The 19,867-nt window shown below is 59.5% G+C and overlaps 1 protein-coding gene across 4 annotated transcripts in view; it reads left to right on the top strand.

Annotated features, from left to right (window-relative positions):
• The window catches only part of SHANK1 (SH3 and multiple ankyrin repeat domains 1), a 46,708-nt gene that overhangs the window by 23,291 nt on the left and 3,550 nt on the right, over positions 1 to 19,867 (top strand). For 2 of the 4 annotated variants that reach the window (XM_070498614.1, XM_070498613.1), the window contains 9 exons: positions 2,723 to 2,805; positions 3,015 to 3,139; positions 3,675 to 3,810; positions 4,078 to 4,158; positions 4,712 to 4,735; positions 4,911 to 4,979; positions 5,416 to 5,534; positions 13,223 to 13,319; positions 14,964 to 18,060. In XM_070498614.1, the coding sequence (XP_070354715.1) occupies positions 2,723 to 2,805; positions 3,015 to 3,139; positions 3,675 to 3,810; positions 4,078 to 4,158; positions 4,712 to 4,735; positions 4,911 to 4,979; positions 5,416 to 5,534; positions 13,223 to 13,319; positions 14,964 to 18,060 (3,831 nt within the window). Of the gene's footprint in view, positions 1 to 2,722; positions 2,806 to 3,014; positions 3,140 to 3,674; positions 3,811 to 4,077; positions 4,159 to 4,711; positions 4,736 to 4,910; positions 4,980 to 5,415; positions 5,535 to 13,222; positions 13,320 to 14,963; positions 18,061 to 19,518; positions 19,734 to 19,867 lie in introns of all 4 variants that reach the window. The other 2 variants (XR_011498422.1, XM_044758810.2) reach the window with 2 other exon arrangements.

Raw genomic sequence — 19,867 nt, 5'->3', positions numbered from 1 at the left:
GAATAAATGAACGTCAAGTGCTTGGAACAGCATCTGGCATCCAGGAATGGTTGGATAAATGTTCCTCGCTGTTGTTATGCTATTGGCATTGCCTGGGATAAATTTCAGGCACTGGAGGGGCGTGCCCATGGTGAACTGGGGGCAGATGTGTATGTGCCCGAGGTGTCTGGGTGCTGTGGAGTGAGTGCAGGGGGTTACCATGGCAGTTACCCAGGTTTTTTCTTGGGTATTGTTGAAGAATATTACTGTGTGACCTTGGGCAAGTTGCTTGAGCTTTCTGTGCCTGTTTCTTCACCTGTAAAGTGGAAACAGTACTCACACCTGCCTCAGAGGCTGGCTGTGAGAGACAGTGGAGGTATTTACCTGTGAAGGGTTTCAAACGCTGCCTCGCGCAGAACAAGTGCTGCTTCCTGGCGTATCGTGGATGCGGGAGCTTTAACTGAATTATATTGGGGGACCAGGTATCTGGGGGAGACTTAGGTATGAAGTGTGTGGATAAGGTGGGGTAAAAGGGGTTCCAGGGGCAGGGGAAAGATGTGGGAAAGGTAGGGGTTTGTGGCATGAATGGAGGGACGGGGTGCGCTGCAGAGGAGGAACAGAGGGGAGTTGGAGGGCACTGCTGGCCACCGGGGCCCCAGAGATCTAGAAGGGAGATGGGGGTGCCCGGAGGAGGGCGTCAGGGTATGTGGCGGGGACCAAGTGGGAGGACAGGGTTGTCACAGAAAGCACGGTCAGGAGCAGCTCTGACCTCTGAACCCATTTCGGTTGGCCTGTCCACCCGCTGTTCGAGCCTCTTGACCTCCTTCCTTCCCTCCCCTCCCCTCTTTCTTCCCCTTCCCTCCCTCCCCCCTTCCAACCCTGTCTCTCCTCCTCCTGCACCCCCTCCGCCCAGCCACAGAGGTGGCCATCCCACCAACCCAGCGTGGAACGTCAGATCAGGAGGACCTGGTGGGCCTGGTGTGGCGTGTTCACCGGACCGGGGTGAACTCTGAGCAGGGGCGGCTGCCGGAGTGTATCTGGTGTGGACACACGTGCTGTGGAGCACACCAAGTTCCAGGGAACGGGGTGGGGGCCGGGCTGGCGCGCATGCGCAGAACACCATCGCTGTGGTACCAATGTATGCATTTGACAGTGGCAGTCCTGGGGGTCATGGCAGTATACAGGGGTGTCTGGGGGTGGGGGTGGTACCAAAATCCCGTAGGAGCACATTAGGTATTATTGGCGTGTGCTGGGATGTGCTCAGGGGGCGTGTTATGGGAATAGACCAGGATCACAGTGAGGAGGAGTTATTATTGGAGCATACTGGGAAGTGGGGGGGTGTTACTGAAATATACTGGAGTATTCGTGGAGGGCTGTTGTGCCGAATCTGTGGGGGTAGGTAATTGGAGTGCGCGGGGAGGGGAGCAGCCTCAGCTATTATTGGAGTGCGTTAGGGCCGGCGGATATTATTGGGATATGCCGAGGGGGGCCGTGTGTGCTCCGGATGGGTTTCAGCCGTGACTGCAGGATGCTGGGGGTGTAGCAGGGTTTGCATTCTCATGGCTCCGGGGGGGCTCTTCTTGGGTATCCTGAGGGGAGTGGGGCTGGAGCCAGAGTGTTGGGTGTTCCCATTGTCTCCCGGAATGGAATGGATGTGCGAGCCTGAGGGACACAGCGGTGACGTCAAGGGCTTGGGGCTGTGTGGAGATACCCAGAATGCGTTTGAGTTGAACTGAACTTTTTCCTGGGGATGTGAGCCTTACCTAAATGTGCTGGCGGGCTTACGGGGGGCCATCCACAGATTCACGGGTAGCTTGCATTTACTAGAATCCGCAGACCGCACAACACATTTGAGATATACCAGGGAATACGTAAGTCAGCGCTGTCCACTGGAACTTTCTGCGGCCATGGAAGTGTTCTGTATCCGTGCCGTCCGGCGTGGTCACCGCCCGCTGCCTGTGGCTCCCGGGCACTTTGAAATGTGGCTAGTGGGATGGAGGAATTGAATTTTTCAATTTAATTTTTAATTAATTGGCATATAAATAGCCGCCGGCAGCTAGGGGCCACTATTTTGGACAGTGCCGAGTTAGCAGTGTTACAATATGCTCGGGGAGCTGGGGAGCTGTTACTGTAGGATATATATAGTCAAGGAGCTGGGGGGTATCATCGAAGCACCCCGGTGGTCTCTACTGAATAATTTGACCAAAGAGCCCTTGGAAACTTCTGGTTACAAACTATGTGCCTGGAACTGTGCTGACTCGCACACACTCTGGACACCCAGGGCGACCCCGTCCGTCCCAGGAGAAGTCCCTATTATTGTCCCTCATCGGAGATGAGGAAACTGAGGCCCTAAAGGTTAAAGTCGTGAGCTCAAGGTCACAGACAGGAAGTGGCTAGCCGAGACTCCAGCCAGGCTGTCTGGGGATCTGGCGGCTCGTCTTCCCATCCCTCACACTGTGCCTGGCGCCCAGTGGGCTTGGGAACTGCTTGCTGAATGGATGGGTGGATGGATGCATGGATGGATGAATGAGGAAAGAGTGAGTGGGAGAGCAAGCGCTCCGGGCTCTGAGGGGGAGGCTGCCAGGGCTGCCGCAAGCATACACACGCCGAGTGGGTGAGGAAGATCCCAGGAGGCGGGATGAATGATTCTGGAGCAGGGGCCTGGGTCACTGGGGTGCCGGTGGTTCCACGGGGCTTCGTGTCTCACGATCTCATCTCCGTCCACCCCGCCCCTCCCCGCCAGCGATTACATCATTAAGGAGAAGACAGTCCTGCTGCAGAAGAAAGACAGCGAGGGGTTTGGGTTCGTGCTCCGGGGGGCCAAGGGTGAGTGCTGGCCGGGGAGGGGATGGAAGAAGGGCCCTGTGACCCAGGGGGATGCACAGGGGAAGGGACCCCAGCCCGTCCACCACCCCAGCCCGGGGTGCTGGTCCCTCAGCAGCTGGGAGGCCTCCTGACTTGGGTCTGAGCCCCATCCCCTGCTCGGCCTCTCCACCCCCTCCCCTCCGACCCCGCCGGCTCCTCCCCATCTGCAGCGCAGACCCCCATCGAGGAGTTCACCCCCACCCCGGCCTTCCCGGCACTGCAGTATCTGGAGTCGGTGGACGAGGGTGGCGTGGCATGGCGAGCCGGACTGCGCATGGGCGACTTCCTCATCGAGGTGAGTCCTGGCCCCAGGCCCCAGGGGCCTCGCCAAGCCCCAGCCTCGGGCTCACCTTCCCCAGACTCCCCTGGGACCCTGCGGACAAATCTCCAGGCCGCTCGTGATCCACACCAGGATCTGGCTGCCCAAATCCAGATGCTCCTTGGGCACCAGGCTTCCCAGCCCCCACCCCACCCCGCAGCCAGGTTTCTTCAGTGATTCCATCTGAAGGCCTTTCTGAGCATCTCAGAAAGGTGTGTCCCCAGCACGCATGCGCGCGCGCGCACACGCACACCACGCTGGAGGAGAAGGAGGGGGAGAAGGGTGAATAGGGTGGCACCAGCCCCTTCCCCACCCCCGGGGCCAGGAGAGTTACAGAAACGGAAAGATCTTTGCAAGGGGAGGGCATGGTGAGGAGGGTCAGAGGGAGAGAAAAGAGGACAACAGCGCCACAGACAGGGTGAGGCAGGAGGCCACTTCCCTGGGGACTCCGAAGCTGGAAGCACCCGTTCCCGTACCTACTCGGTGTGGTTTGGGGGTGTCTGTGCTGCAGGTGAACGGGCAGAACGTGGTGAAGGTCGGCCACCGGCAGGTGGTGAACATGATCCGCCAGGGGGGCAACACGCTGATGGTCAAGGTGGTGATGGTGACCAGGCACCCAGACATGGATGAGGCTGTCCATAAGAAAGGTGTGCCTCCTCCACTTGTGTGGCCAGCCTCGGGCGCCCCACTGCCACCAGACTAAGACCTCCAGGAGCCCCGATGGCCGGTCCCCACCGCCAGCCTTCCCTTCCCCAAGTCTGCTTGATCATGACCCTTCTGGGGAGACACTGAGGCAGGGTGGGCTCAGCATGCTGAGTGATGGCCATTCTCTGAGCTCTGGGAGCATGGTGGTGGGGGGGGGGGGCGTGTCATGGGGCTTCTCCCCGTGGTGACTCCTACTGTCCCCTTTTCAGCACCCCAGCAAGCTAAGCGGCTCCCACCCCCAACCATCTCCCTGCGTTCCAAGTCTATGACCTCAGAGCTGGAGGAGATGGGTGAGCCTCTGGGGCTGCTGGGGTGGGAGAGGGGCAGAGGGGGCTGGACTATCCCTTGAGTTCGTTAGTGTTGTTAGTGACCAGGGGTCCTCGTCCTCCTCCTGTCCCCCAGTCCATGGGTCAGACTCTCTGTGGCCTGCGTGTGTCGCTGGAAAGGGGCGTCTGAGAGTCCGACTTTCCTCTGTCTTCTTGTATCTGTTTCTCTGTCGGGGGGGCGGGGGTCTCTCTCCGCGTCTGTACGTCCCTCTCTGCGGGTCCCCGTTAACTTTCTAGCCCCTCCCCATCTGTCCCCCCTCACGCCCACTGCCATTCTCCATCTCTCCCTCCACCAGCTCCTTGCACCGCTCCCCCCAACAGAAAGGAAGGCGAGCCCCTCCCTCCAGACAGGCCCGGTGGACCTGGGGCGTCCGGTTTCCCCAGACAGAGGGCGGGGCGGGCAGCTGGCCACGCCTACCCCGGGGCCCGGGGGGAGGGGGCGTTCCAGAGAGGGGGCCCCTCGCCTCCCCCTAAAGTCCTAACTCTTGACTCCTCTACTGCCTCTCCCCCGGGCTAGTCTCCCCCTGGAAGAAGAAGAGTGGTGAGTGGGCACAGGACTGGCGGGAGGGCCCCGTCCCGACCCCGCCGGCGGACTCGCCCTTCCCCGCCCCCGCCCCTCACGGCCCCTCTCGCGCTTGCGCAGCCCGCTGGCCACGCCCACTGGTCCGCCCCGCCCCCGGGCGCCCCTGGGCTTCATCCGCATCCTTTGCCCACAGAGTACGAGCAGCAGCCGGCGCCGGTGCCCAGCATGGAGAAAAAGCGGACCGTATATCAGATGGCTCTCAGTAAGATGCCCAGCCCTGCTCCCCGGGCTGCGGAGGGACCCCGATCCCACACCCCCACCATCCCCCTTCCCGCACGGGCGTCTGGGCCACCTAGGTGCTAACCACCTTCATCCCCCAGCCTTGGTCCCTCCATCAAATCTGAGTTCCCACATCTGTCCTCAGCCTCTCTCCCCTCCCTCTGCCTCCCCTCCACCCTCCATCCCGTGAAGGCCGTCCTGTTCGCCGCCCTCGGCCCTTCCCTTCGCTGGGTCCCGCCTGCTAGGCTGGATGGAGATGGTGTCTCCGTCAAGGACGGTGGTCCACCGGGATGGAGGCAGGGGGCTCCTGTTCTGGTTCATGCAAGACGCTGTGAGGGCTCAGGGCAGCGCTGTCTGTGTGCGAGGCCAAGGCAAACTTGCTTTTGCTGTCTCTCCACCCCTCTTCCGCCTCCCCCTAGACAAACTGGATGAAATTTTGGCGGCAGCTCAGCAGACCATCAGTGCAAGCGAGAGTCCTGGGCCTGGTGGCCTCGCGTCCCTGGGCAAACACCGGCCCAAAGGCTTCTTTGCCACTGAGGTAGGCGACCTGGTCTGGCGAATAGGGGCGTTGCATGGGGGAGGAGGGGAACCTTGGGGGTGCACGTGCCGACCTGGAACCTCTATTGCTCTTCTTGCAAACGCTTCCTGACACCCCCCTTTCCTGCCCCACCCCGTGTTCAGTGCCGGTCCTGGAGAGGCAACACACTTCTTGGGGTCCACTCCTTTCTCCCCACTCTAGGGGCCTCCTTTCCTCTCTTCCCATCCTCTTCCTCCTCACTTCCCCCCAAATCCACTGTCTCTCCATCCCTGCTCCTCACGCTTCCTCCTCTCTTGTTCCACCTCTTTCTGTCCATCTCTGGCCCACCGCGAGGGTCTCAGGGAAAGTAAAACACTGTCATGGATGGAGATCCCTGGCACCGGCCCAGCGCCTAGTAACAGGTCCTCAACAAGTGGTAGCTGTTGAAATATTAATTATTATCTGTCTCCACTCTGCCTGCTGTTCCCTACGGCGGAGGTTAACCTGGAGTGGGGGTTGGTCATACTTTAGACACTGAGTTTGATGTTGGTTATCTCACTCCTTCCTTAGGATCATCCTGTGAGGGAGCACGGTGGTTAAGCCCATTTACAGAGGGGAAACTGAGGCTCAGAAAGGAAGTCAGGATTTCCACCCAGGCAGTCAGGTGACTGGATCTGTGGTCCAGCCCCGGTCCTGGCTCTTCTAGTGGGGGTCTCCTGGTCTCTCCCTGGCTGTCCTCCTCACTGGGCTGTGCCCCTTCATGGGAACGCATCCCCCTCGAGGCCTGCCAGCACCTCTCCCCTCCCTCCACCCTCCAGCCATCTCCTCCAGAGGTCACACACTCTTCTCTGCCCAGGCCCTGCCCTCTGGCCACCCTCCAAACCCCTCTTCTCACAGGTCAAACCCACCACCCAGGGGCCAAGGAGCCATTTACTCTAAAAACTGAGTTCTTTGGCTTTTGGGGGGCCATGGACCCTTTTCACAGGCTGGCATAGTCCTCCGAATGATGCTTATCAAAGCATAAAATAAAATATGTAGGATAACAAAAGAAGTCAGTCACACTGAAATACAGTCACCAAAATATTTTTGAAAAGCAAAATTTGTGATGGGGTCACACTGGGGCCTTTTGGTCCATGCCTTAGCCGGAGGATGTGCAGGCGGGTTTCCCTACTCCAGCTCCCAGGCCATCAGGAGCACATGCACTCTTTCGAGAAATTACAACCCCTGTGATGGCCTGTAGGAATGTCTGTGATTTCCGTTGGGGCCATGGTCACAGGTCTTGCTGAGACCGGCATGGCTTTTTGCCTACATCCTTCATTGGGGAGATGTTGCATTTGGGTTGAAAAATAACGAAAATAGAGATGTAATGTCCGCCACCCTCCCCAGCCAAGCGTGCTGGCCCCTGAAGTCTATCCACAGCCCCCTAAGGGTCAGACCAGCCACGCGAGAGGGTCTGGTACTTTCACGAGAACCAAATGCAGGTGGCGAGTTTTGGAGCTGGGCTCCTAGAATTTCTTTCAGAGTTAGGGGCGGAGGGCCCTGCATGCGTCGCCTCTCACTTCACCCGTGTCCTTGGTTTCTCAGGGAATGTGAAGTCCCTGGGGCTGTAGGGTCCTCTTCAGTGCCCACCTCCCCAAAGTGCATGGGCCGCAGTCAAATCCTGACTTTCTCTGACTTAACTGTGGCCCTTGGCCCACGCTGGTTAATTTCTCTGCGTCTCAGTTTCCCGCTCTGTCCGGTGGAGCTAACGCCGATCTTGCTGGTTCTTACGAGGGTTGAACGAGATCAACTCCCAGCACAGCAGCCTCCCACTAAATGGAGAGCACCCCCTAGGCATAAAATAACAAACTGGAGACCCCTCTGTGACTCACCAGTGAGGCCTGGAGGCGCCCCGGAGACCCCACCACAGTCTTTCAGGCTCAGGGCGGAGTCTCCGATAACAGATCAGGGCACGTCCTGTATTCATTTATTCAACAAATGCATGGAGTACCTGCCACCAAGGGCCTGGCAGCCAGGGTGCCAGCCCCTCCCCGTGTGAACCACGGTCACAGAACAGACAGGATCCTGGCCCTCACAGAACTTGCCATCTGAGCTCCCAAGACACCCCCAGATGGGCCCGTTCACGGGCCAATAATAACACCAGCTGCTCGCCTGCCCCCACCTCCTAGAAATGAAACTCACAGGCACTCGCCTGAGGTCTTCCTCGGGGCCTCCCATCCCTCCGGGTCCTGGAATTTTCCCTGTTGGACCTCCTCTTTTCTTTTTTTCTCTCCCTTCTGGGCTCTGTCCCTGGGTCTTCCTTGAGGCATCCCTCGCGTGTTGGGGGCACTCTCTGCCCCCACCTTCCCACCAGCCATCCTGATGTTTCTCATGCTGAGTTAGTGCAGAGGCCCCTTCTGGATGTTTCTGTGTCTCCGTGGCCTCTGGGTGTGTGATCTTGTCCCCTCCATAAACCCTAAGGGACGGAGGGAGACCGGCTGATGCCAGCAGTGGGGGCACAGACCCCAGGCAGCTCCGCTGTAGGTCATGGCGCCTCTTGGGCTCTGCTGTCCATCCAGCCACCTGTCTCCCCTCTGTGTAGCTACTGTCTCTGCTACCTAGGGGTCCCATCTCCCCTCCCCCCATCTCTGTATGAGTACCAGTTTCTGCCTTTCTCTAGACTCAGTTTCTCTCTCTGATTCTTTGTCCCACACCCTCTTGGTCGCATTCTCTGCCTCTGTCTCTCCTTCCTGGGGCAGCTCTGCCCCCCCCCCCCCCCCCCCCCGCTTTCAGAGCCTCGGAGGACTGCCTTTCTCTCATGCCTCGTTGGGTCCCTCTTTCTCCTCATCGTTATCTCGTTTCGCCTCCTGTCGCTCCTGCTCCCGGCTCTGGACCTCCATCTCTGTCTTCCCATCTCTCTCTTTCTCTCTCTCCATGTCTCCCTCTCCGCTCTCCCCACCCCCGTTTCCTGGGGCTGTCTCCCTGGCGCAAATTTCCCAGCCCGTTGTCAGCCTCCAGCTTGTGCACAGCCCCAGGGCTGCACACTCTGCACTGAGGCGCCAGACCCGAGAGCTGGCACCGGAGGCTGGACCTCTGGCCGGCTGGCTGGGGAGGAGTCTGCCTGGCAGCCGGTGACGTCACGCGCACCTGGCGCACTCTGATTGGCTGCCCCCTGCGCGCGGGAGAGGATGCTCCCGTTTGCAGATGGAGCTCAGCCTGTCCCACCGTGAGTCGGTCCGGCCCTCGGGCAGCCAGTCCGACGCCCTCTCAGCCTCTATTATGGCTCCTCTGTCAGCCTGATATCTCCTCTGCCGCCGTGACCCCACTTACGTCAACCTAACCTGTAATTTGATCCCTCCTCTTCGAAGCGCTTGGAAGTGTCTTCTGTCAGTGTGCCAGTCTGATGCCATCCCTTCACTCGGCACCCTGTTCAGTCAGGGACACCCTTCCTCTGTCACTATGACCCCTCCCCCGTCCCTCAGACCCCCTCCCCCAATGCCCAGTTCCTCTGACCACAGCCTTCCCACCCCCAGGCCTCATGCACATACTCCGGCCCCTTCCTTCCTTCCTCCCAGTTTCCCCCTCACCCGCCCTCCCCAGCCTGGACCCTGTCCTCAGTCCTCTCAAGCCTGCTTCTGCCCCTGTCCTGTATCCCTCCTGGCCGCTCACACCTCTCCTCTTCGCTCTTCACCCCGCTTGCTTCTCCTCTCCTGTTGGATCTGAGGATCTTCCAGCCACTCCGATCTGTCTCCTCCAACGGCCCTGTCACCTCCTCCTTACTCACTGGCTGGCCTGAGACATGACCCTTCTCCGATCACAGCCTCTTTCTCTGTCATCAGAGGGGTGTCACCAACCCTCACACACACACGAGTTTGCTCGAGGACCAGTGAGGTCTTCCACGTAAAGCAGCCCGCAACGTGGCTGGCACAAAAACGCCTGCCGTCCCTGTCCGCTCCTCTCTATGCTCCACCACACAGTCCCTCTGTAGTAGGAGGAGTTCGGCTCCCTGATGCCACCCAGATCATCAGCAGCTGCAGCACAGGACGGAAAGTCAAGTGGGGTATTTGAGGCTTAGGGAGAAGGGGCTTAAGGAGAATGTCGGAGAAAACATTCAGCAAAGTCCTAAGGAGTCAAGCAGGCTGAGAACCACTCTCGGAGGAGGGCCGGAGGGGAAGGCTGTCAAAATGGGTGGGCTTTCAGAAGACATACTTGACGCCTTCTCGGGGTGACCCGCTGCTGTTCATAGGGATGTTCAGAGGAACAGGACTCGGGTCTTGCCTTCCGGGCGCTCCCCGCCTCTTGTCAGAGTGTCTTGTATCACCTCCAACAGTCTTTCATCCCACCTATATTTATTGAGCATCTACTCTGTGCTGGACTGCTTCTCTGCCCCGGGGGTGTCGGAGTGAACTGGTCAAACTAAGTCACTTCCCTTAGAGAATTTACATTCCAAAGGGAGAGGAGTTTGCAGAATTGACTGCTTCTGGATGTAAGAGAAATCTCCAAATAACGGTGGCTTGAACAAGATAAAGTCTGTCTCTTTCGTATTAAAGAAATCTGAAGTAGGGAGTGTCAGGCAGGTGTGGCAGCCTCCATGGTCATGAAGACCTAGGATCCTTCTCGCTTTCTGCCCCACCGTTCTGGACTTGCTTCCAGCCACGAAGTCACCTCATAGTCCAGTACGGCTGCTGGAGCTCTGGCTATTGCACCAGCATTCCAGGTAGCAGGAACAAAGAAGAGTAGAAAGGCAGAAGGGCAAAAGGGTGCATTGCTGCTGCTTGGGTTACTAATGAGGCATCTCAGAAGTAACAAACAACACTTCTGCTTATGCATCTGGGCTGGCCTTTGTCTCATGGCCATACTGAGCTGCAAGGGAGGCTGGGAAATGCAGTCTCTCGATAGGTGCCAAATAAGATAGGGATTTTCTTGTGAAGAAAGAAGAGTAGAATGGGTATTAGGTAGGCTACATGCCCAGGGAGACAGACAATAAACAAGCAAGGAAACGATTATGAAAACTCTAAATTGGGATAAGTGGAGGGGGTTATGATGCAGAGTAACAGAAGGAAGCTTCTCTAGGAAGGAGACATCTTGAAACTATCACATTCCGTCCAACAGCACCCTTCTGCCACCTGTCTGACCTCATCTCCCACCCCCAGCCCCTGGCTCCCCCACTCCAGACACTCTGGCCTCCTGACTTCCTTGTGCACACTAAGCTCACCCCTACCTCAGGACCTTTGCACTTGTTGTTCCCGCTGCCTGGCATGCTCTTCCCCTGGACATATGCATGGCTCTCTCCTTCAAGAGTTGGCTCAGATGATAGCTTCTCAGCGAGGCCTCCTTTGATTGTCTTATTTTAATTATCCCTTACCTCCATCTGCCCCACAGTGTATTTTACTAATTTATTTGGTTTGTGGTCTGCCTGTCCTTCCTGTGGGCAGGGACTTTTGTCTGTTCTGTCTCTGGCTGCATCTGCAGCATCTCGAACAGTCCCTGGCCTGAATCAGGGGCTCCGTACACATTTGTAGAATGAATGAATGAATGAATGAATGAACGAGACAAACCCAGAAATAGACCGTCTCAATCTGGGGACGGGAGTACAGTGAGGGGGTGGCACAGGTGCACCCTATGAAAATCTAGAGCAGTTCTGTCTGATAGAACTTTCTAGATGATGGAAATGTCCTCCATCGGTGCTGTCCAACACGGGAAGCCATCAGCCACGTGTGACGACTGAAAATCTGAAATGTGGCCGGTGCGACAGAGGAACGCAATTTTTAATTTTAATTGATTTTAAGTAACTGGAATGTACATCTGAATGGCTGGTGGGTTACTGTACTGAGCAGTGCAGGCGAGGCGGAAGGGGGACAGCCAGGCTGGGGTTGGGGGGCTCGGATAACCAGGAGTTTTCTCAAGCAGAGCACGAGGAAAGGACGTTCCAGGCAGAGGGAACAGCATGTGCTGAGGCTCCGGGGGGGGGGAAACAGCACAAGCAGTTAAGAGTGTGGGGAGTGGTTAGTGCAAGGCTGTAGGAGGGGCCATGGCTGGAGGCGAGGGCCCTGAGGGCCACACCCGAAAGGTGGGGACTTCACCGGGAGAGGGTTTCCTTTCTCTGCATTTCTGGTCTCAAAGATGGAGAAGGGAGACGTATGGGGTCTCCTGGAGGAAGCAGGAGAGTTCTTATTCAGTTCCTCGTTCCGTTGACTCGAGCTTGTAGAACGTCAGGCTAGGTTCTGGGGCCTGGGGACCCCTCTGTGAACAAGACTGACAACGTCGCCACCCTTTTTGCCTTTGTGACCCCCTCCCTCCTAAAAACAGAAGTTAAAGAACCTGTATGTTCTGACGGTGTGGTTGCAAAGATGAATATTATCCAGGTTGGATGATAGTTTTCTTTTCCTTCGGATTTTAAAATCAATTAAAACATTTCCCCTAATAGTCTGGTGGGCCCTAGACACTGTACCCACCATGCATGCGGGAATATATGGTCTGTTCAGGGAGCTGCCATTCTCGTGGGGGGAGGGAGACAGTGAGCTTGGGAACCAGAGCATTTTGGATGCAGAGAAAGGCCAGGAAGAAAACAGGACAGGGAGACAGTAGACAGTGATGGGAAGGGACGTTTGGCTGGAAGATGTACAGATGGGAAGAACCCGTGAGAATCAGGAGGAAAAGCATTGCAGAGGGAAGACCAGGACTTGCAAGTGCTCTAAAGCAGGGACGGACCTTGGGGGCCCCCTGGGGGGGAGCCGGGGAAGGTGGACGTGGTGGGACCCGTGCGAGCAAGTAGGAGACGCAGGCGAGCCTCCATCCCACAGGGGGTCTCAGCCTGGGTTTCCTGCCATCGGAGCCCAAGGTAGAGATTCTTGTGCCAACGGTTCGCTAAGGGGGGACCCGTGAGGGAGTGAGGGGGGCAGGATGGGCTGCGGAGGTCAGCTGACCTGGTCCCCGCTGGAGTCCGCCCACCCGCCCGCAGCCTGATCCCCCCGGGGTGCCCTGGAGTGTGAGTTGCACCATGGAGTTGATCCTGCCTTGGACCTCCGTGTCCGTCAGTCACTGGCTTCGGGCTGCTCCCAGAAGGGGCGGCACGTAACGGCCTGGGTACATCAGCCCCTTTGGGGGAGGGTGATTCTTCAGAGCAAGGGGCAGCCAGGAGCCACATGCAGGTGACGCCCACAGCAGCTGGGGGTGGTGTAGCATCCCGCCGAGGGCATCCGGGCAGGCAGCGGCAGTGGCTACTGCAGAGGGCCTTGTAGACGGAGTTGAGACTTCGTTCGGATCCCCTCCTAACTGATGTAGGATTTCAGGCAGGGCAAGAGCATGAGCTGAATTTCTTTTTGAAAGACCTCTCTGACTTGTGTGTGGAGAGCAGACCAGAAAGAGGTGAGGGAATGACGGGGGGGGGGGGGGGGGGGGCAGCAGAGGGACAAGAGGAGAGGCTACTGCAGCTGTCCAGGCCATTGACAGTGGTGATTGGGACCTGGGCAGTGACGGCAGGAATGGAGAAAAGGGCCCAGATAAGTGATCGGTCTGTGAAGCAGAGCAAACAGGGTCCACTGATGAGTGGCTTTCTTTTCCTCTCTTTCTCCCCGCCACCCGACTCAGAGACCTTTCCCTCCCCCAGAATTCCCTTCCAGCTCCTCCACGCCCCTCTCCCTTCCTGCCGAGGCCTGGGGAAGGATGGGGTCCTGTCTGATCTGTCTCTGCTATCTTTTCTCTCTCTGCCCCTGACTCCCACCCCAAAGTCGAGCTTCGATCCCCACCACCGCTCCCAGCCAAGTTACGAACGTCCTTCTTACCTGCCTCCAGGACCTGGCCTTATGCTCCGGCAAAAATCTATCGGTATGTCACCCGGAGGGGTGTGAGGGATGCTGGTGGGGGAGGGGGAGGCTGGGATGGTGGTGGTTATGGGGGAGACAAGGGATGCTGGGAATGTTCTCTTCTCCTTCCCTATGTGACCACGGTTCCATCAGATTGGGCAGAGAGCGCAGGCTTGGTTGCTAGGCAACCTGGGTTTGAATCCTGGCTCTTGTCGTCCCAGCTGTGTGACCTGGGGCAGGCGGCTTCATGTCTCTGGGCCTTGCATCTGGGCTCTGTATGTAGAAAATGAGAACATGATTGCGCATGTCTGGATGCAGTGAGTTGAAGCCCCTGCCACAGACCCTAGTCCCTTCTCTCATACCTGATTCTATTCATTCATTCATTCATTCATTCATTCATTCATTCTATAAAAGTTCTTTGAACACCCACTATAAGCCAGACATTGTCCTAGACTCCTGGGCATACATCCGTGAACAAAACACACTGACAGGTCCTGCCCTCATGGACTTTACCTCCCAGCAGGGGAAGACAGACCATGGATTCTAAGGAGAAACAGGAAAATTATATAGTATGTTAGCAGTGGAAAGTGCTATGGGAAAAAAACAGTAGAGTTAAAAAAAAGGATCAGGGATGGTGGGGGGGCAGGCTTGAGCTAAAATTTGGAGAGGAAGCACGGAGCCATGGGGGTATCTGGAGGGAAGGCCTTCCAGGCAGCAGGGACAGCCAGTGCAAAGGTCCTGAGGCAAGCCCGAGCTGCCCTCCTCTGAGATGCGGGAGACCATGGGCTGGGGAGGAGACAAAGAGGTCAGTTTGGGCCTGCCAAGTGTGAGATGCCAGTGAGGTGACCAAGAGGATGTGGCATTTGGATGGAGGCCCCTGGAGCTCAGGAGAGAGGACTGTGCCCCAGACCGATGTGGGAGGTTTTAGCAGAGAGCTGGCGATGGAGCCACGAGGCTGGTTGAGACCATCCAGGGAGAGAGCGGTCAGAGGCGAAAGGAGGGTCAAGGACTGAGCCTGATGGTGACAAGCAGGCAAGTCTTCACTCCTCCGGTCCTCTCTGAGTTGTTCTGCCGATTGGATTCCAGCCTTTCCCCCACTCCCGGTGTCCGCCATCTCTAGGTCTGTCCATCTCTCTTCATTTACCTAATATCGCTCGCCGATAAATCGCCTCCCTCTTTTAAACAGAGGCCTCATCTGTGTGTGAAATCACAGGTTGGATGTGCTCATTACATTTCTTTTCTGCATAAACATGAAAAGAAATCTGGACCCGTGCACATCGACACGGTGTCTCGTCCCGGCTCCAGCCACTTTGGTTCATCCAGAGCCACCTCCAGCATAGACTGTGTCTTTGTGCAAATTAGAAACAAGGCGCCCCCTCCTGGCCTGGGGAGGAAGTTCAGCTGAATTTCGCCCCCTCAACCCCATTGCTCTCTCTGCTGTTTGCTGTTGTGCAGTGCACAACCTGTATTACGATATCAAGCAGGATTGGGATTTCTCACAGCTGGGGAAGCTCTGGATTAACCTGTGTGAAGTTCTTCTTAACATGTACTGGGTGCTGCTATTATTATCATTATTATTTTATTGATACTGGAGTTCTATGGGATCGTGGAGCAAGGAAGGCCTCCCAACCCAGGCCGGGCTCCTGGATCCTCTGTGTCTCCCCAGGGGCTGCAGAAGATGATAGACCCTACCTAGCGCCCCCAGCCATGAAGTTCAGCCGCAGCCTCTCTGTGCCTGGTTCGGAGGACATCCCCCCGCCGCCCACCACGTCCCCACCGGAGCCCCCCTACAGCACACCTCCGGCCCCCTCCTCCTCCGGCCGCCTCACCCCCTCCCCCCGGGTAGGGCCCTTCAACCCCGGCTCGGGAGGTCCCCTGCCCGCCTCTTCCCCTGCATCCTTTGATGGGCCCACCCCTCCTGACACCCGCCTAGGGGGCCGAGAGAAGAGCCTGTACCACAGCGGGCCCCTGCCCCCTGCCCACCACCACCCGCCCCACCATCACCACCACCACGCTCCGCCTCCGCAGCCTCACCACCACCACGCCCACCCCCCTCACCCCCCGGAGATGGAGACGGGTGGCTCCCCCGACGACCCCCCGCCGCGATTGGCGCTGGGGCCCCAGCCCAGCCTGCGCGGCTGGCGGGGCGGCGGGCCCAGCCCGACCCCGGGGGCCCCGTCGCCGTCCCACCACGGCGGCGGGGGCGCGGGCGGCGGCCCCTCCCAGACGCCGGCCCTGCGCTACTTCCAGCTGCCTCCCCGGGCGGCCAGCGCGGCCATGTACGTGCCCGCGCGCTCAGGCCGCGGGCGCAAAGGCCCGCTGGTCAAGCAGACCAAAGTCGAGGGCGAACCCCAAAAGGGCGCTGGCCTCCCGCCCGCCCCGTCGCCCACCTCCCCGGCGTCCCCGCAGCCGCCAGCGCCGGCCGCGGCCGCCCCGTCGGAGAAGAACTCCATCCCCATCCCCACCATTATCATCAAGGCTCCGTCCACCAGTAGCAGCGGCCGCAGCAGCCAGGGCAGCAGCACCGAGGCGGAGCCCCCCAGCCAGCCGGAGCCTGCCGGCGGCTCCTCCTCCGCGCCCAGCCCCGCCCCGGCCATGTCCCCCGTGCCGCCGTCCCCCTCGCCCGTGCCCACCCCCGCGTCGCCCAGCGGCCCGGCCACCCTCGACTTCACCAGCCAGTTCGGGGCGGCCCTGGTGGGGGCGGCCCGGAGAGAGGGTGGCTGGCAGAACGAAGCCCGCCGGCGCTCCACGCTCTTCCTCTCCACCGACGCGGGGGACGAGGAGGGCGGCGAGGGCGCGCTGGGCGCAGGGGCGCCCCCGGGTCCCCGGCTGCGCCACTCCAAGTCCATCGACGAGGGCATGTTTTCCGCCGAGCCCTACCTCCGGCTGGAGGCTGCGAGCGCCGGCGGCGGCGGGGGCTACGGGGGCTACGGAGCCGGCGGCCGCGCCTACGGGGCGAGCGGCGGCAGCAGCGCCTTCACCAGCTTCCTGCCGCCCCGGCCCCTGGTCCACCCGCTGACCGGCAAGGCCCTGGACCCAGCCTCCCCGCTCGGGCTGGCCCTGGCTGCCCGAGAGCGGGCGCTGAAGGAGTCCTCGGAGGGCGGGGGGCCCCCCCAGCCCCCTCCCAGGCCCCCGTCGCCCCGCTACGAGGCCCCGCCGCCCACTCCTCACCATCACTCGCCCCACGCCCACCATGAGCCGGTGCTGCGTCTCTGGGGGGCTCCCCCGCCGGACCCCGCCCGCCGGGAGCTGGGGTACCGGGCGGGGCTGGGCAGCCAGGAGAAGTCCCTGCCGGCCAGTCCACCGGCCGCGCGGCGCTCCTTGCTGCACCGCCTGCCCCCCACGGCTCCTGGGGTCGGGCCCCTCCTGCTGCAGCTGGGGCCGGAGCCCCCCGCCCCGCACCCCGGGGTGAGCAAGGCCTGGAGGGCCGGAGCCCCCGAGGAGCCCGAGCGGCTGCCCCTCCACGTGCGGTTCCTCGAGAACTGCCAGCCCCGGGCCAGTGGGGCGGGTGGAAGGGGACCCCCCTCGGAGGACGGGCCGGGGGTCCCGCCGCCCAGCCCGCGCCGGTCCGTGCCCCCCTCGCCGACCTCCCCGCGGGGCAGCGAAGAAAACGGGCTTCCCCTGCTCGTCCTGCCGCCCCCCGCGCCCTCGGTGGATGTGGAAGATGGCGAATTCCTCTTCGTGGAACCGCTGCCCCCGCCCCTCGAGTTCTCCAACAGCTTCGAGAAGCCCGAGTCGCCCCTCACGCCTGGGCCTCCCCACCCGCTGCCGGACCCACCCACCCCGACCACCCCGCTGCCCCCTGTGCCGCCCCCTGCGGTCGCCGCCGCCCCTCCCACCCTGGACTCCACCGCATCCAGCCTGACTTCCTACGACAGTGAGGTGGCCACGCTAACCCAGGGGGCCCCCGCCGCTGCCGGGGACCCCCCTCCGCCAGGCCCACCAGCCCCAGCCGCACCGGCTCCCCCCGCCCCCCAGCCTGGCCCGGACCCCCCGCCTGGCACAGACTCTGGTATCGAGGAGGTGGACAGTCGGAGCAGTAGCGACCACCCTCTGGAGACCATCAGCAGTGCGTCCACGCTGAGCAGCCTGTCGGCGGAAGGCGGTGGCCCTGCAGGGGCGGGTGGCGCTGGGGGTGGGGCCGGGGTGGCCAGTGGGACGGAGCTTCTGGACACGTATGTGGCCTACCTGGACGGCCAGGCCTTCGGAGGGAGCGGAACTCCGGGCCCACCGTACCCCCCGCAGCTCATGACTCCCTCCAAGCTCCGGGGCCGGGCGCTGGGGGCCAGTGGAGGCCTGCGGCCCAGCCCCAGTGGGGGACTCCGAGACGCGGTCACTCCCACCAGCCCCACGGTCTCGGTGACGGGGGCTGGAACCGATGGGCTGCTGGCCCTGAGTGGTTGCCCGGGACCCTCGTCGGTGGGCGTGGCCGGGGGTCCGGTGGCTGTGGAGCCAGAAGGCCCATCAGTGCCCTTGCCGTCGGCCTCCTCTCTGCCCCGGAAGCTGCTGCCCTGGGAGGAGGGCCCGGGCCCCCCGCCACCACCCCTGCCCGGGCCCCTGGCCCAGCCTCAGGCCTCAGCCTTGGCCACAGTCAAAGCCAGCATCATCAGTGAACTCAGCTCCAAGCTTCAGCAATTTGGAGGCTCCTCGGCGGCTGGTGGCGCTCTGCCCTGGGCCCGGGGAGGCAGCGGGGGAAGTGGGGACAGCCACCACGGGGGAGCCAGCTACATCCCAGAGAGGACCTCTTCCCTGCAACGGCAGAGGTGAGCAGGGGCAGGTGGTTGGCAACGGAGGCCAGAGGGGCCGATGCTGTGGGTACCAGAATCCGCCTCCCCCATAGCTGTGTCCCTTTAGGGGCCTGGGTGGCAGAAAGGAAACAGAACCCAGGCTGGCTTGTGGAAGTTCATCCTCCAAGAAACATGCTTTCACAGACACCTTAAACTTCCCTTTATCTCAGTAGCTTCGGTGGTGTCCTCCTGTCACCATGACAACCCACGTCCCATGAGGAAGAAAAAGAATTCTTGACAAAGGAGACCAGAGCACACAACTTGCTGGTGTCTGGTTCTTGGTGGGTTCAGTCCTTGGAACCTACAAGTCCCTTGAACCCAGTGTGGGTCAGGACACGATGCTCTCGGGCACAGCGGTTAGGCGTGTGCTTCTGTAGCCAGGCTTCTTGGGTCCCGCTCCCAGCCCTGCACTGTCTAACTGGGTGACCTGAGGCAAAGGAATCTGGCTCTCCGTAGAAAGGGGGACGGCATAGGACCCTCCTAAAAGGGTCTCAGAGAGGATTAAATGTGGGCCATTGTTGTAACATGAGATGTAGGAAGGGAGGGGCCTCTTAGAAACGCCCAGCGGGCAGAGATGGGGAAATGAGGGAAGATGCAGACATTTCCGGAATCCACTAGCCAGCTGGGATCGCCACGAAGTTCCAGCTCATTCGAGACCTTTCAGTCTTAGGGAAAGCGGAGTCGCCTTCCCCATTCTGACACAGAGAGAGTGGGGAGAGGTTTTTTTCATCCCCTTGACGATCTGTAGAGTTCAAATTCTGTTTGAGGGTCTGAGGGCCTTATGGTTGATCTTCAAATGTGGTTTTCCCAGGCCTTTGAGATCTTAAGGCAACTCCTTGATTATTCTTAAAAGTACTCTGGGGAGAGGAGAAGAGACTTAATGGGGTGGACAGACGCACCACTTATTAATTTATCACCTACTATGTGTTGGGTCTCCTTCTGGGTGAGAGGGACCCCACAGTAGACGAGGCAGGCAAAATGCTGCCCTCAGAGACCTCATGGTCTAATGAGGCTGGGGTGGGGGCCAGACAAGAAAGAAAATAATTGGAGTCATCCTAGGAAGAAAAAAAACCCCACAATAATAGGATGGGCAGAGAAGGTCTCTCAAATAACCAGCAAGGTGAGCAGAGACGGGAGGAGTGGAGGGAGCAAAGGGAGCAAATCACCTGGGTATGTGGCTGAAGAGTGAGTTAGGTAGAGGGAACAGCCAGTTCAAAGGCCCTGAGGCAGGGCTGTTGTGGAGAGAGCTAAAGGGATGAGGGGAACATTTTTCTCCCCTTGTTTCTTCTCTCTTTCATCTCCCTCTCCTCATCTCTCTCTCTCTCTGTTCCCTGCCCCCTTCCATCTCTCTCCCCTGAATGCTCACACTCTTTTTGTTCCTCTCTCACCGTCTCCCTGTCTTCCACTCTGCTGTGACTGGCCATAACCCGAAAGGCAGTATAGAGTAGTGGTTAAGAGCTCAGACTTTGGTGCCATATAACTGGGCTCTGCCACTTCCTGGCTGTGTGTCCTTAGGCAAGTTATTTAACCTCTCTGTGCTGCTGATGATGATGATAATAATAGTAACCTGCATCAGGGCTGCCATGGGGATTAAATTGAGATGCGATATGTAAAGCACTTGGAACAATGCCTGGCACACGTGAGCATCAGTAAGTGGTGGCGATTAATATTATTATCACTTAATGTCTCTTTTTCTTTCACCTCTCTTGACTGTCACCCTCTCCCTGTCCTCTCATTTTTCTCTCCCTTCATTTCTGTCCTGACATCCGTCTTGCCCCCTCCC

The sequence above is a fragment of the Equus asinus genome, chromosome 26, assembly GCF_041296235.1.
Source record: "Equus asinus isolate D_3611 breed Donkey chromosome 26, EquAss-T2T_v2, whole genome shotgun sequence".
Lineage (NCBI taxonomy): Eukaryota > Metazoa > Chordata > Mammalia > Perissodactyla > Equidae > Equus > Equus asinus.
Note: the sequence above shows the minus strand (reverse complement) of the source record. Positions and strands in the feature narration are given on the sequence as shown.